This window comes from Stegastes partitus, unplaced genomic scaffold, assembly GCF_000690725.1.
Source record: "Stegastes partitus isolate 25-593 unplaced genomic scaffold, Stegastes_partitus-1.0.2 Scaffold12, whole genome shotgun sequence".
Classification (NCBI taxonomy): Eukaryota; Metazoa; Chordata; class Actinopteri; family Pomacentridae; genus Stegastes; species Stegastes partitus.
Genome location: NW_007577743.1, coordinates 1,149,851 through 1,164,360, shown reverse-complemented (window position 1 = coordinate 1,164,360; position 14,510 = coordinate 1,149,851). Strand labels below are relative to the sequence as shown.

Below are 14,510 nucleotides of genomic sequence, written 5' to 3'. Positions count from 1 at the left end.
TTTGGAGTTCTATTTGCAGCATGTTTGCGCTGTTTTGACTGCCGTTCTGACTCTACACTAGCAGCTTCATTCAACTTATCAATGAGAGTCTCGTCGGTCACTGCAGTATCATCCAAATAAGGCTTTAACTGAAACTTAATGTGATCACTAATAAGCCCTGTGCTGACTGACCTCAGAAACTTCTTTTGTATCACATCTGGACTGTATTGATCATCTGAGCCTGATTCTTTAGTAGCAAGGAGAAGTCTCTCTTTTAGTTCTATGGCTCTAAATAAGAAGTTTTGAGGCGATTCACGGCTGTCCTGAGTGGCGTTCACTAACTTGTGATATAAGTCCATAGAACTATCTTCTTTAAAATGCCCCTTCAATATTGTCTTTAACTGGGCTAAAGTGAGGTCACTTTTAACTTCAAGCATGTCCCGTAAACTTAAGCCTGGGCTGATGGCTTTCACTACAGCTTCTACCACTTCATCTTCACTATGCCCTTTCATTAAACCTCTCTCTATTTGGTGCATTAGGTTTGTGAATGAGAGCTTATCTTTTTGTCCTCTTTCTCCAATCTGTCCACTTATTTTGAATTCTCTTCTTATTGTGACTTCTTGTAACCTGTTTGTGGGCAGACTGGCACTTGAATGGACTGAGGGCACATTTTGTAGGGAGGGGTTGCTTACTCTGTCACTTGCCCTTTGTCTTTCTGTCATAGATTGGGTGCTTGCTTTCTCATGTCCTATTGCTGCAGTATCTGTTTCCACTGGACTTGCTTTGGTTAGAATTAGCAAAGTGTTCAAATAGTGTTTTGCCACTTCACCTTCTTCCTCTTCCATGGCCTCGTCTGTTGACTTCATAATTGCTTTTATAACTGCCCGCCTGGTCGCTGCATTTCCGTAATCAACTTTGGCATGCACGCACACCTCCTTGAGCTCATCCAGCTTCAGGGTCCAGAGCTGCTGCGCTAGCCGCTCCGCGTACTCTTCGAGGCTCATCTTGCTCCTCCCGTGTGTCGCGGTGCCGCGCCTCCCTCGTAAATGTGCGTAACCGTCAGCGGTGGCGTTTTCGTTGACTTCGCCGGAGAAAAACACTCTCAGAAGGCTAAATCCATCCCGGACGAGTCCCCAAATTATGTAGCACTAGTGGTCGGATAAAGAGGCTTGAGAGAGTGGAATTTCTCGCCATTTATTGCCATATGCCAACGCTGTAAACACAGAGACACATCTGTAACCACGCCATTCTCAATGAGGCACTTTCTGATAAGGACCCGCTAGGACTCCCTAGCTGCCTTCCCCTGCTTGCACGGGTTTCCCCAGTATCTCCTGACTACAATTACTGTTTACACTCTGCTGCTTCTTGTAAATGTTCCATAAAACAAAGATTAATTTGGAAAATCAGTAATACTTACAAAAATAGAAAAATTGAAGGTGGGTGGTGTTTATAATTACAGAAGGCATTTACAACTGTTTACCCCACACAACAGTGACTGGATTTAAAGTTAATTTAAATTGCATCTGCACAGAGGACATGTAGATCCCTTACGCACCTTACAGCATGTACTCAATAGTCCGTTCTGCATGTCGGCCGATGAAAGGTTACTGCTCTGCAGGTGGGTTCAGAGTGATTCAGTTGGTTAGCTCTGTACCCTGTCCACACACATTTGAATAAATAAAATGATAAATCCTTTCAAAAGCATTGTCTCTTTAATTTCTTGTGAACACTGCTCACTCAAGTGATCACTTTCCTCAGAAGGTAACGTGTTCTTGCTCCTGCACTGGTGGAGTGTGGACATCAGAAGGCCTTAGATTCAGTACGCAGCTGCAATATTATACTGTCTATCTGTGTATGCATACAGGAGGCTGTCTGCTTGACAGATATTGTAAATCTTTCCTTTTTCATCTTTAAAATAGCGTGTTTAAAAATGATAACAGCTTGGTAATATTCTCATTTTCATTATTTCTGTTGTATCATTGTTTCATTTGTGTTTGTCAGCACATTTTGATCCGGACTAATAATAGCTCAACGACTATTTGATGGGTTATAATTAAAATTCTTTTTCTTTTCTTTTTTTTTTTTTTACTAAATACTACAGTATCTACGGCAAACACAGCTGTAGAAAGCCACTAGCAAATCATGTGTATAAGTAACTAAAGTACAATATGGGCAAATGCATAAATAATTTAATACAAATATTATAATGTGTTTTTTTTCCAAGTCTCTCGGTGGTCATCGATGAAACTCTTGAACTCATCTCTGTGTACCAAAGTTATACATTTTGAAGTTTATCCATGGAAATAATCCCATCTTGCCTCAAAGTGGCCCAGATATAACTCTACTCCATTGCTTCCTTTACAATGTGCAGATCTATAAGCTCCCCACCTTTCTTTTCACCCACCCTACTGCTGCTCCATACCTACCCACCTATGACAGCTCAAACACTGTGAAGTTACTTTACGTTACTCTAGCAAGTTTTAATATTGGAGTAATTATGCTGCTTGGAAAACAAAAAATAAATACACAAGTAAAAGTAATGATAAATAATGTTGAAATAGAAAGAGTGTCCGAAAATATATTTCTGGGTGTGATTCTTGGTCACAAAATCTGCTGAAAACCTCACATAAAACATGTAAGAGCAAAAGTAGCACGGAGCATTGGAGTGATGGAGAAAGCAAGGCACGTTCTGAATGAGAGAGCACTGTATATTCTGTATAGTTCACTGGTGTTACTATATTTAAATTACTGTGTGGAAATATGGGGAAACACCTACAAAACCACCTTACAATCACTAAGCACAATACAAAAGAGAGCCATTTGTATAGCACACAATGTATGAACACACCAACATACTGTTTTTAAAATTACACACCTAAAAGTTTGGGGATCTGGTAGAATTTAAGACTGCACAAATAATGTATAAAGCAAAAAATAAACTGCTACCTGTAAACATACAGAAACTGTTCAAAGACAGAGTGGGGGGTTACAACTAAAGAAGGAAAGTAAACTTGGAGCAGCATTATGCAGGACAAGTTTAAAAAGTATGTGTATTTCCATTTGTGAGGTGGTTTTGTGGAATGGTCTTGATGAAGCAATTAAACAAAGTGTGAATATGATGCAATTTTCAAAAATGTACAAAAGACATATCTTTGAAAAATACAGAGATGAGGAAGGAAAATGAAACGTACAGATGTTAATGGTGCTTGTTCATTTTCTTGCGTGTTTCTGTTTTGTTCTGTTTCTTTAAATAGCTTGATTGGAGTAGATTTTTTGTATTGCCTGTTTAGTTTGTTGTATTGTATTTTGCATTTATTAAAGGTGAAGAATAGGGATAGGACTTGACAAGCCTAGGCTTCTTCCTATCCCTTTTTGAACGAGTCAAATGTGTATTATATTAAAGTTGGCTTTTATTTTTATTTCTTTTCTTTTCTATTTATTTTAATCGTTTGTTCATTTGAAATAAAGAAAGAATAAATAAATAAATAAATATAATTCAGCTATACATGCTAAAACTGGATGCAAATTCTGAAGAAGAAGAATGATACAGAAAGCTCCACTCTGCAAGTTGAAAGATTTGGCTCCTTGAGGTTGTTACATATAGACGTCCTGCTTTGTTGGCAAACTGTCAAATACAGTTGTCCTCAAATGTATTCGCCCTCCCATTAAAGAAGGGAAAAAAAACAGTTGTCACTGAAATAAGCTGAAATAAATAAAATTTTTATGAAATTCATAGGTAAACAAACAACTGGGACAAGGTTCATACTGGTACCGATTAATTACAAGTTGCCTTGATCAACCTTGATGCAAATCTTAGGCTCAAGATTCGGAAATCCCTAAACATGACAATGTCTTGTTGTTAAAATGCATTCCTTTCATGAAATGCAGTTGGACAACTATCAGTTGGTTGCAATCTAAATTTTGCGCGTTGATAGTTCCTAGATAACGTATCGTAACGTAAGTTATGTTTTGTGATGTTTAACATTTATCTCAAAGGACCACTGTGTGCATGGATTAAGTAGAGCAGAGATTCACTATGGTTTGGCTGTGTTTTTTCCAAGAGCTGTAATAAGCCATGTAGGAAAATTTATATAAATTCAAAAATTCAGTTTGACTTTTTTTTATGGGAACATCGCCCTTGAGTTGTTTTTCATCGTCATTTATTTACTGTGCTGTTGTTGGCACATCATGTATCAATTTTTGATATGGTTGAGCTGCATTCAGACAGTAAAAGTAAAAAAGAAATTAACCACAAAAAAGAAGTACAGATACAAATATGCACAACCTCAACTTGCACGCTTCCGTGCACAAAGCTTTAGCAAATCTAATTGTGTTGACATAAACCCCAATGTTCCCTGCAAGACTGTAATGCTGGCAAAGGAAACACAAACACAGCAGGGTGAGGTGTTTTAACCTTTTGTATTCAGGTTCCAAATGAAGAAACACCCGTCTGAGTTCACATATATTAATGTTCTTATCAGGGTGGAAAGCCCCCCCCCCCCCCCCACTTTCAGTCACATCCCACAGAAAGCAGTACTATCAAGAGTTAGTCGTAAATCTTCCGTGACAAGAAAGTAAATTAGAAAATTGGCTCGATAAGCGTTATATATTGTGCACCGTGGAGGCAGTTAGTAAAGGTAACATCAAACTCTGCAGATTTTGTCAGCCTACAACATATTCATTTAAAGATGAGATGTCATTGCATCAAAATGACAAAACTAACTTTCAGGCTTCACTATGATTAATAATTTTTGCTGTTATTTTTCCCCATTTAATCCCTCTTGTCTAATATCTTCATTTCCTTGCGCTTCACTTTCAATACTCCACATTATCTCCAGTTTTTGGGATGCTTTTCACAACATTTTTTTCCTACTGAAGTCAGAGTTTGGTCTCACGCTGAAGGCAGGGATAGCCTTGTTGCTTTTCTTCTGCTCTGCTTTTCAACTTTAATCAGTCATTTGTGTGTAGGAGGCAGGGGAACCTCAGAAGTCAGCCAGCCTGTTCATTAAAGCCATTAACATTTTTCATCCATGATTATCCCTTAGAAAAACAACAGCTCTCCATCCCTTGAGTGTTTTAGTCTGTGTGAATGTGTAGGGAATGCCATACATTGATTAAGCCCATATCTACACAAATGAACACTTCATGTATTCATGCACGTTTCCCCTTTACTAGCATTTCCACAGCAACAAGAAGTCGGTGTAATAACTTATATCTCGTAGCACCCCCCTCTCTCATTTTTCTTTTTGTTCTTTCCATTTTCTCTCTCATTAATTGTCACCACTCACTTTCTTCTCCCTCTTTTGTGTTCCATCAGCAGCGAAGGCAACACAGTGTGAAAATAATTATTGGTCCAAAACTCTCCATTCTGAATGTAATCAAAGTTGGCGTTCATAAAATATTTCACACTTGAAAAACACTCAGTGACACTCACACTGAGTGTTTTTCAAGTGTTTCTCAAAAAGAAAATTTTATTTTAGGCTATTTTTTTATGATTGTAAAGTCATCTGTGACTCAAACTGTTGTCATCCAGTTCACCTTAATGGGTTCCTCCACCACTCTTTGTACCTTGTTTAGCATGCCTCTCTCTCACTTCCTCTCATTTTGCACTTTTCCTCCTCTAATACTCTTTCTTTTTTTTAATAGATTTTCCAACAATTGACACAGTGGTTGAACTCAAGTAGTAATCTCTAATATTTGCATATAAATTCATATTTGTTTAGAAATAGCAATGCTCATGCTCACTGACTTCATCAAAAAGTTAAAATTGAAACAGAGAAAAAGAAAGAAGTGGAAGCTATAACATGCAACCTAATATTTACTTTCATTTAGCTTCTTAATCACAAATCCACTGTTCTTAACATCACTGTTGGTGTCTCTCAAGAATTTATATTCAGGCCATTTTCATTTAGTTTCTATGTACCTTCTGTTTGTCCTGATGTCCATAGCCAAGCCATTCCATTGGTCTGGCAGGACCTCATTATTCTGCTGTAGTGGGAATCAGTTTGTGGTTTTTCTGGCTTGCTTGTATTTCTTTAAACCATTTGCAATCATCTTGGGTGGAGATAAATCTAGGATGCACCAATGGTGTTCATTCAAAGCAGTGAGGTGAGTGCTGTCATTGAAATGGCACAGAGAAAAAACTTTCTACACAATCCAAATCCATAGACAAGACTTTAAATTTTCAGTGTTGCACTTTGCTGGCCTGGAGGTTGTTGTTATTATTATCTGTAATTAAAGGGATTTTGATAAATGTAGAAGGGGAGGAGGAGGTCATGTGAAACGTGCAGCTAATAGCAGGCTTATATCCACAGGCCTCATCTGACGAGTCACTACTCTCGATGTAAAAGTTCAGCAATGTGCAGATGACAGTGATTTATGCACACATAAGTACAAAGCAGAATTTATGAGGATGGTCAGTAATTTTACAGAGTGGCTAAACTGATCATGTTTCCAACTTAATGTAACCAAACTGTTAGTTTTGTCTTCTCAAAGCAGTTGTGCATCACTTCAGATCCACATTCACAGATTTCAAGGTGAAATATGCAAGTTGTGACTGAGTTTAAGTGTTTGGATGTGGTCAATACATTCCTTCACAACTCATGTAATACATAAGAAATGTTTCAGTGAATAGAGTTTAATTTAATTTATGTTATATTCATTGAAAATCACAGAGCTTTGGAACTTATGTGATGTACAATATCATTCCACATTTCACACATTACCTGACAAACAGATAAAACAACGAAGCCACATTTTGTTATGAGTGCACTCTTATGGCGGCGCACATGGACACAGCAGCCCCTTCAGGAGAAACCCAACAGCTTTTACAGAAGTCAAATTGTGGTGTTCCGAGTAGGAACACCAATATTTTGTATTTGAGGTAGTGTTGGTACAGTGTAAAGCAAACAGCCCCTTTGAGCAGCTGCAGTAATCCAGTGAAGGCAGGAAGTACTCAGCTAAGTACAGAAAAATAATAGTTCAATATTAATTTACAACAGTGGGGGAAATTGCTACAATTTTTATTTGTATTTATTTATTTATTTGTTTACTTCATAACTTCATGTGTTATTTCATAGTTTTGACGTCTTCTGTTTTGTTCTACACTGTTTAAAATAGTTAAAACAATGAGAAGTTCTTGAGTGATTAGGTGTCTCCAAAGCTGTACGTAGAATCAACCAAAGGTGTCGACCTCTGAAAACAAATATAAGAAAAATGACGCTGAAATTATTTGATGAGAAAGCAAGAAAAAAATAATTTATTATCTAAGATGGCTTTTAATTTAAAAAAATGTGTGCTAACAAAATTTTGCTTTTGTGAGAATAACCAAAATATTTTAGAGAAAACATTATGCCATCTCAGGCTGTGGGAAGTTGTGATTAGCACTGACATTTTAAGAGGCTTAACTATGTATCAAGAGAATAAATGGTTCCTTATAGTAATTGTTAGATGCAGCTTGAATTTTTACCACTTGTCACTTGTTGCATATGTCTGTAAGTTGTTTCTCTCCGTACGTTTTCATGCACATTTTTAATAAACCTGAGTGGAAACACTGGAAGCCACTACTTTAAGACCAAACGTGTAAAAATTATAAAATAAATAAAGAAATTAATTAATAAACATCGGGCCCTGTTACCCAAAAGCATGATAAACTAAGAAGATGTGATTCCCTTAGTAAGTCAATAGGCTAAGGTCGTTTTTAACCTTATGATGCATTTGATGCTTTTTAAATATGGAAAGCAAACAGAAATATACATTATTTCTGTATACAGTCTAAAAAAAAAAAAATTATTATATTATTTTTTTTGTCTCTGCAATCAAAGGTAACTCTAATTACCAGTTTTAACTGTGTAAAATTATTGAGGCATGTTAAGATAAAGGTAGCAACTTGAAGAAAAATGTAATTTTTAAGCCAATTTCATTCAGTTACCTCAACTTGGATTTTAGTTTTATGTCAACTAATGCAGAAATTTGAGTCTAAATTAAACAATATTAGGTTGATGCAATTATCAACATCATTAGTCTGTGCTGTAAATAACTCCTTTTCTTCATAGTCTTTGCTTTAATATATATATATATATATATGGCATGCCGTTTAGGAAATTATGTATATATGTAACAGTCTGAATATATATAATGAAAGTCTGAATATATTGAATGAAAGTCTGAATATATATAATGAAAGTCTGAATATATGGAATGAAACTCTGAATATATATAATGAAAGTCTGAATATCAGAAATTCAGACTTTCATTCCATATATTCAGACTTTCATTATATATATATATAGAATTTTCCTAAACGGCTTGCCATATATATATATATATATATATATATTTAGTTAGTTAGTTTTCCTCTCACATTGTTTCTTTTTACTTGTGTGTTTACTTGTTGTATTGCTTCCAGAGGATGCTACAACAATATTTCACTACTGTAAAACTGTCTTTTCAACGTTGCTTCCACAGTGACAATAAAGAACTATTCTACTCTGTTCTATTCTGTTATATCAACCCATTGATGTAATTTTTGCAACTTCAGTAACTGGTCTAAATCAGTACAATAGAATTTTAATCTTCCAACCGTTGATTTATTAAGTGATTGGGATAGGTTTTTATTGGGTACGTTTTCCACATGGGCTGCAGGGTGGCGCAGTTGGTTAGCACTGTTGCCTTGCAGCAAGAAGGTTCCTGGTTCGCGTCCCGGTGGGGACACTGGGATCTTTCTGCATGGAGTTTGCATGTTCTCCCTGTGCAGTGTGGGTTCTCTCTGACCCGAGAGAGGATAGATAATGGATGGATAGCTGGACATTTTCCACATGGGTTTCCACTGTTTGACTGGTGCTGACTTTTACTTTATCATTTCATTGTGCCCTCCTGCACCATATTGTGTCTTGTTCCCTTTTCTAAACTACTGGGCAGAGCAACCGTCCAACTAGAGGGCCATTGTCAAGATAAACAAATCGCATTATATATTTCACCTGACTTTCAACAGTGTGTTGGCCTTGTTGAAGAAATTTTACTCATAGTCCTCATGTGAAGTTTGCTGTAGTGGGTGTTTATTAGTATCCCGGTATACGCTGGGCTCACCAACACAGAGCATGAGTCTGTGAAGGTGGACCGACCCTGAACATCTGCAGAGTCACACATTTATACTGTAAGTCAGAGGGTAGGGAGTATGTAAATACAGAGGTGAATAGAAGCAAATTAACATACAGTTGCTAATCAAATGACTGGAGGTAAGGGGGGGCAATGAACCACAGGTGATGAAATCGGAGTCTGGTGACAGACGGGTGGTGGAGTCGGGGTTCTGATAGCATACAGTTGCTAATCGAATGGCAGGCAGTAAGGGGACAATGAACAACAGGGCGTGGAATTGGGGGTCTGTGACAGGAGGTGGGAAAACACATGACAAAAGGTGATGGGAAAACACATGGCAACAGGGGAGGAAATCAGGGGTCTGTGACCATCAAAACAAAAGAAAATGACTTTCTTCATCAGCCTTAAACGTGAACCAGCGTTTGTCTTGTGTCTCCCTGAACAGGTGAATGCGTTCCTGTCTTTTGTGGTGCCCATGGTGGCCATATCGGTGCTGAACGGAGTCATAGCCAATCAGCTGCTGCGGATGTTTCGCGAGGCGGAGCAAGACAACCGTGTCTGCATCATCGGGGGAAATCCCACCATGCTGAACGTCACCGTGGAGTCCAACCGCGCTCAGTCACTTCGCCATGGAGTTCTCGTTCTCCGTAAGCAAACACTCTTCATCCACCCACACAAACGCTTATCAAGGGAGGAAGCTTTTCATGACCAGTTTTTTAGATTCTCTATGATATGTTTGCAATTTTCTTTGGTTTTGGTTGTAGCTTATTTCCTACTTTATAGTTGCCTTTCTTGAGTGTTTTAGTTGGTTTTACTTCCCACCTTTGTCTTCTTCCTGATCGTTTCCACTTGGTCCAGATACTTTGGTGTATTTAGTCTTGTGTTTCTCCCCCCAGTTTGGCTGTTCACCTCCCTGTTGATTACCAGTGCTTTCTGTGTCTGTTCAGGCATCCGTGTCTTTGTGGGTTTTGGATTAGTTTGCTTTAGTTCTCTCTAGCCACAATTGTTTGTTCCTCTGCTTACCTCAGTTAACCCTTCAGTAAATTTTAGGATTAGGGTTTTTTTTTTGTTTTGTTGTTGTTCATTTGTTCCCCTTGTCCCTCAGTGGTCCAGCCTGTCCTGTCACCTGTTTGCATTGTTTCATGACTCTAGTCCAAATGTTTTGTTTTTTTTTAATAATTTTTTTGGCCTTTATTTGATAGTGCAGTGAGAGAGAGACAGGAAAGTGGGGGAGAAGAATGGGGGGAGGATGTGTGGGAAAGGGCCATGAGCGGGATTCGAACTCATGACCTCCACATCGGGACTGTAGCCCTGCACATGGGACACCAGCTCAACCAGGGTGACCTGCCAAAATGTCCTTTTGAAAGAAATTATTTTGTATTCGACAATTTTACAAAACTGTGAAACTGTTTAGCTATAAATGGATTTAAATCAAATTCTTTGAATATGATTGGGTTGTTTTCAAAGTGGACAGGGTTTACAGCAGTAATGAAATGTGGGTGGAAGAGTGAACTCTTCGCTGTATGCAAATCAAACACAAATTATAAACATATCACACAGCACTGTCATTGATCCACAACACACACACTGAAACTGAAAAGCAGTGACAATGAGAGGGAATTGTCAGCTTAATTAAAAAAAAGTCTGTGTTAAAGGATTGACTTTAAGAACAAATTTGAGAATTGTGATCATGAAACAAACCAGACTTTTCTCTATGTCAGTGAAATAAGAAAGTAGGATTTAAAGTTAATAATCAAACAATGGATATCTACATCCTTCAATCATTTGTGAGAATATTTGTTCTATTAAAAGCTATACTTTCTGCACAATTATTTTACCCTTGACTGCAACATTTAGTTTTATTTATTTAATTTTTTCCCTGCTGCATCTTTTCTCAATGCTCATGTTTCCTTTTCTAGTTAAGGTTTTATTTTTAATTCCAGGTTTATTTAAAGTACCAAAATGAACTCACTGTTCTGACTCCATAGACCTGGATTCAGCCAAGCTTGACATTTTTTAACTTTACATTTCAAAATGTGATAAAACAGATTTGTCTCCATTTAAAGCACGGTGGCAGCAGTATGCTGTTGGCCCATGACACAATTTTGCATTTCTAACAATCAATAAGTCCTCATGTCTTGCTTTTTTTTTTTTTTACAGGTTACTGCAGTTCAAAGTGCTTTATAGAAGACTGTTCAGCTGATAATAACACACAAGTATAAAAAGGAAACCACATTTTAAAAAAAATAAAAAAATTCTGTAACATGAGGTAAAAATTTGAATGTGAACTGTTCACTGAGGGCTGCAAGGTAGCGCAGTTGGTTAGCACAGTTGCCTCGCAGCAAGAAGGTTGCCGGTTCGTGTCCCGGTGGGGGCACCGTAATCTTTCTGCGTAGAGTTTGCATGTTCTCCCCGTGCAGCGTGGGTTCTCTCCGAGTTCTCCGGCTTCCTCCCACACAGTCCAAAAACATGTTGAGGTTAATCGGTGATTCTAAATTCTGATAGACTGGCGACCTGTCCAGGGTGTTCCCTGCCTTCGCCCTAAGTCAGTTGGGATAGACTCCAGCCCCCCCATGACCCTAGTGAGGATTAAGCGGTGTATAGATAATGGATGGACTGTTCACTGATTTCCTCACGAAACTTTGCTTTAATTCGAAATTCTGGTGTGAACGGACTGCAAGCTTTGAAGATCTCCCAGTAAACAGCCTTTCAAACCATCCTCAACCTTTCGAGTCCACACATCCGCTGAGCAGCAGCAGAAGTCTTTAAGCATTTATCACTCACATGCATGCATACATGACTGCACACTTTACAGATATCCACACCTTAACACATTAACTCAGGTGATCCATCGATCTGTCAGTGATTTACACTTCACTCGCTCCATCTCATCATCAAATGCTTCAAAGCTGTCACAGTCTGTTATCTCGTCAGTGATATATGAGTAAATCAAATGTGTATAAACTACCTTTGTCAGAAAAGTTTCAGGACTGGTGTCACAAAAGGTATATTTCAAAGCCAAACTACTAATTTTTAACTTCCAAGTAATCCCCCTGGAGTCTAACGCACTTTCCTAGCCTTCTCTGCTATGCCGCCATGCACCCCTGGAAGGATTCTTCTGGGATCCTCCTCTGCTCCATTGTCACAGCCATCTTGATGTTGTCCACGTCTTTAAAACGGATCCCCTTGATGACCCCCTTGAGCCTGGGGAAGAGGAAAATCACAAGGAGCCAGGTGAGGTGAGTAGGGAGGTTACTCCAGCATGGTGATGTTCTTTTCAGCGAGGAACTGTCGGATGCTCAGGGCATTGTGAGCTGGAGATGCCCAGTGATCTTACTGTTTCCTACAGGGTGTGGGAAGTGTCCTCCATGATGGACAAAAGCTTTGTCATCATAGCTTCTTTCTCCCACCACCTCCACAGGTTCAGGGGGGCAGCCCAGGACAGAGCTGGCTTTCGTATTCAGTTTATTTAGTCTCTTCCTGTCTGCAGCTGTGATGCTGCTGCTCCAGCAGACCACTCCATACAAGACAGCTGATGCCACCACAGAGTCGTAGAAGGTTCTCAGAAGTGCTCCCTGCACCCCAAAGGACCTCAGTTCTCTGAGCAGGTGCAGTCTGTTCTGACCTTTCTTGAAGAGTACATTGGTGTTAGCAGTCCAGTCCAGGCTATTGTTCAAGTGAACACCCAGGTATTTGTAAGAGTCAACAATCTCAATGTCTGTTCCCTGGATGTTCACTGGTGAAGCAGAATTGTGCCTGTTCCTGCTAAATTCCACCACCAGTTCCTTGGTTTTTAATCTGGAGTCAGTTCAGCAGGCACCAGTCCACCAAGTCCTGATTAAGTTCTCTGTACTCCTTCTCATCTCCTTCAGTGATGAGGCCAACGATGGCAGAGTTGTCAGAGAACTCTGAAGATGGCAGTTCGTAGTTTGATGAGAGAAGTCTGCAGTGTAGAGGGTGAAAAGAAAGGGGGCAAGGACAGTCCCCTGCAGACCACAGTGTTGGACACACAGTCCCCTGCCCTCACAAACTGTGGCCGGTTGGTGAGGTAATCCAGCAGCCACATTGTGTGTTGAGAGTCCACTCCCGTCTGCTCCAGCTTGTGCCTCAGAAGTGCAGATTTGGTACCACCAAGTCTGCACTTCTGAAGGCACTGGAGAAATCATAAAACATGATTCTCACAGTGCTCTTCATCATCTTCAGGTGAGAGAGGCATCTGTGCATCAGGTAGATCACTGCATCATCCACACTGATGCTGGGATGGTGGGCAAACATTGATGAGCCCACCAGGGTTCGCAGATGACAAAGGACCAACCTCTCCAGGGTCTTCATCAGGTGGGATGTCAGTGCCACCAGTGGTTGAAGTCCTTGGGGTGTGAGATCTTCGGCACCGGTACCACACAGGATGTCTTCCACAGCTGTGGTACTCTCCCCAGCTTCAGGCTCATGTTGAAGACATGCTCCACAACCCTACTCACCTGATCTGCGCAGGATTTGAGGAGCCTGGAGTTGATGCCATCTTGACCAATGGCCTTCCTGATCTTCAGCCTGCTCAGATCTCTCTTCACCTGGGTTGTTGATAGGGACAAGTTGGGGAAGGGGGCTGTGTGCTGGTTGTGAGTGTGGAGCCCTGTGGGGGAGGGAAGGTGTGATGGTAGGAGAGCTGTGGTGGAGGAGGGAGGGATACAGCGGAGGTGGTGCAGTCAGCCAGGGGTGAAGACAAATACAGTGATGGCTGCTGTAGGGTGGACTGAGCCGGGGGAAGGGTGGCTGGCTGTTCAAACCTGTTCAAAAAAAGGTGTTCAGGTCATTCACCCACTCCTGGTCCCTTTTCAGGTCAGTCTTGGGGTCTTTGTGGCCAAAGATGGTTTTCAGGCCCCTCCAGACCTGCTGACATTATTCTGCAGCAGCTGATCCTCCATCTTCTTCTTGTAGCTGCATTTCCCCTCTCTGATCTTCTTCCTCAGCTTCCTCTGCACAGTCCTCATTTACTCCTTGTCTCCTGACCTGAAAGCTCTCTGTTTGTCCTTTAGGAGAGCCTTTATATCAGGAGTAATCCAGGGTTTGCTGTTTGTGTCAGTGTACAGCCCTGGTGGGCACCGTGTAATCCACACATAGATTAATATAATCAGCGATGCAGTGTGCGAGGTTGTTGATGTCCTCCCCGTGATCCTCAGAGAACACTTCCCACATCGTTGTGTCAAAACAGTCCTTGAGAGCCTCCTCAGCTTCCTTGGACCATCTCTTGACTGTGCGGGTGACAGCTGGCTGTCTGTGGACCAGAGGTTTGTACATGGGAAGGAGATGAACCAAGTTGTGGTCCGATTTCCCAAGGGGTGGGAGAGGAGATGATGTGTATCCCTTGTTGAAGAAATTTTACTCATAGTCCTCATGTGAAGTTTGCTGTAGTGGGTGTTTATTAGTATTCCGGTATA

The 14,510-nt window shown here is 40.1% G+C and overlaps 1 protein-coding gene across 1 annotated transcript in view; it reads left to right on the top strand.

Moving 5' to 3' along the window:
• ntsr1 (neurotensin receptor 1 (high affinity)) overlaps positions 1–14,510 on the top strand; it is an 87,868-nt gene that overhangs the window by 40,251 nt on the left and 33,107 nt on the right. Inside the window, exon 2 of the mRNA XM_008288103.1 lies at positions 9,521–9,722. Within this exon, the coding sequence (XP_008286325.1) occupies positions 9,521–9,722 (202 nt within the window). The remainder of the gene's footprint in view (positions 1–9,520; positions 9,723–14,510) is intronic.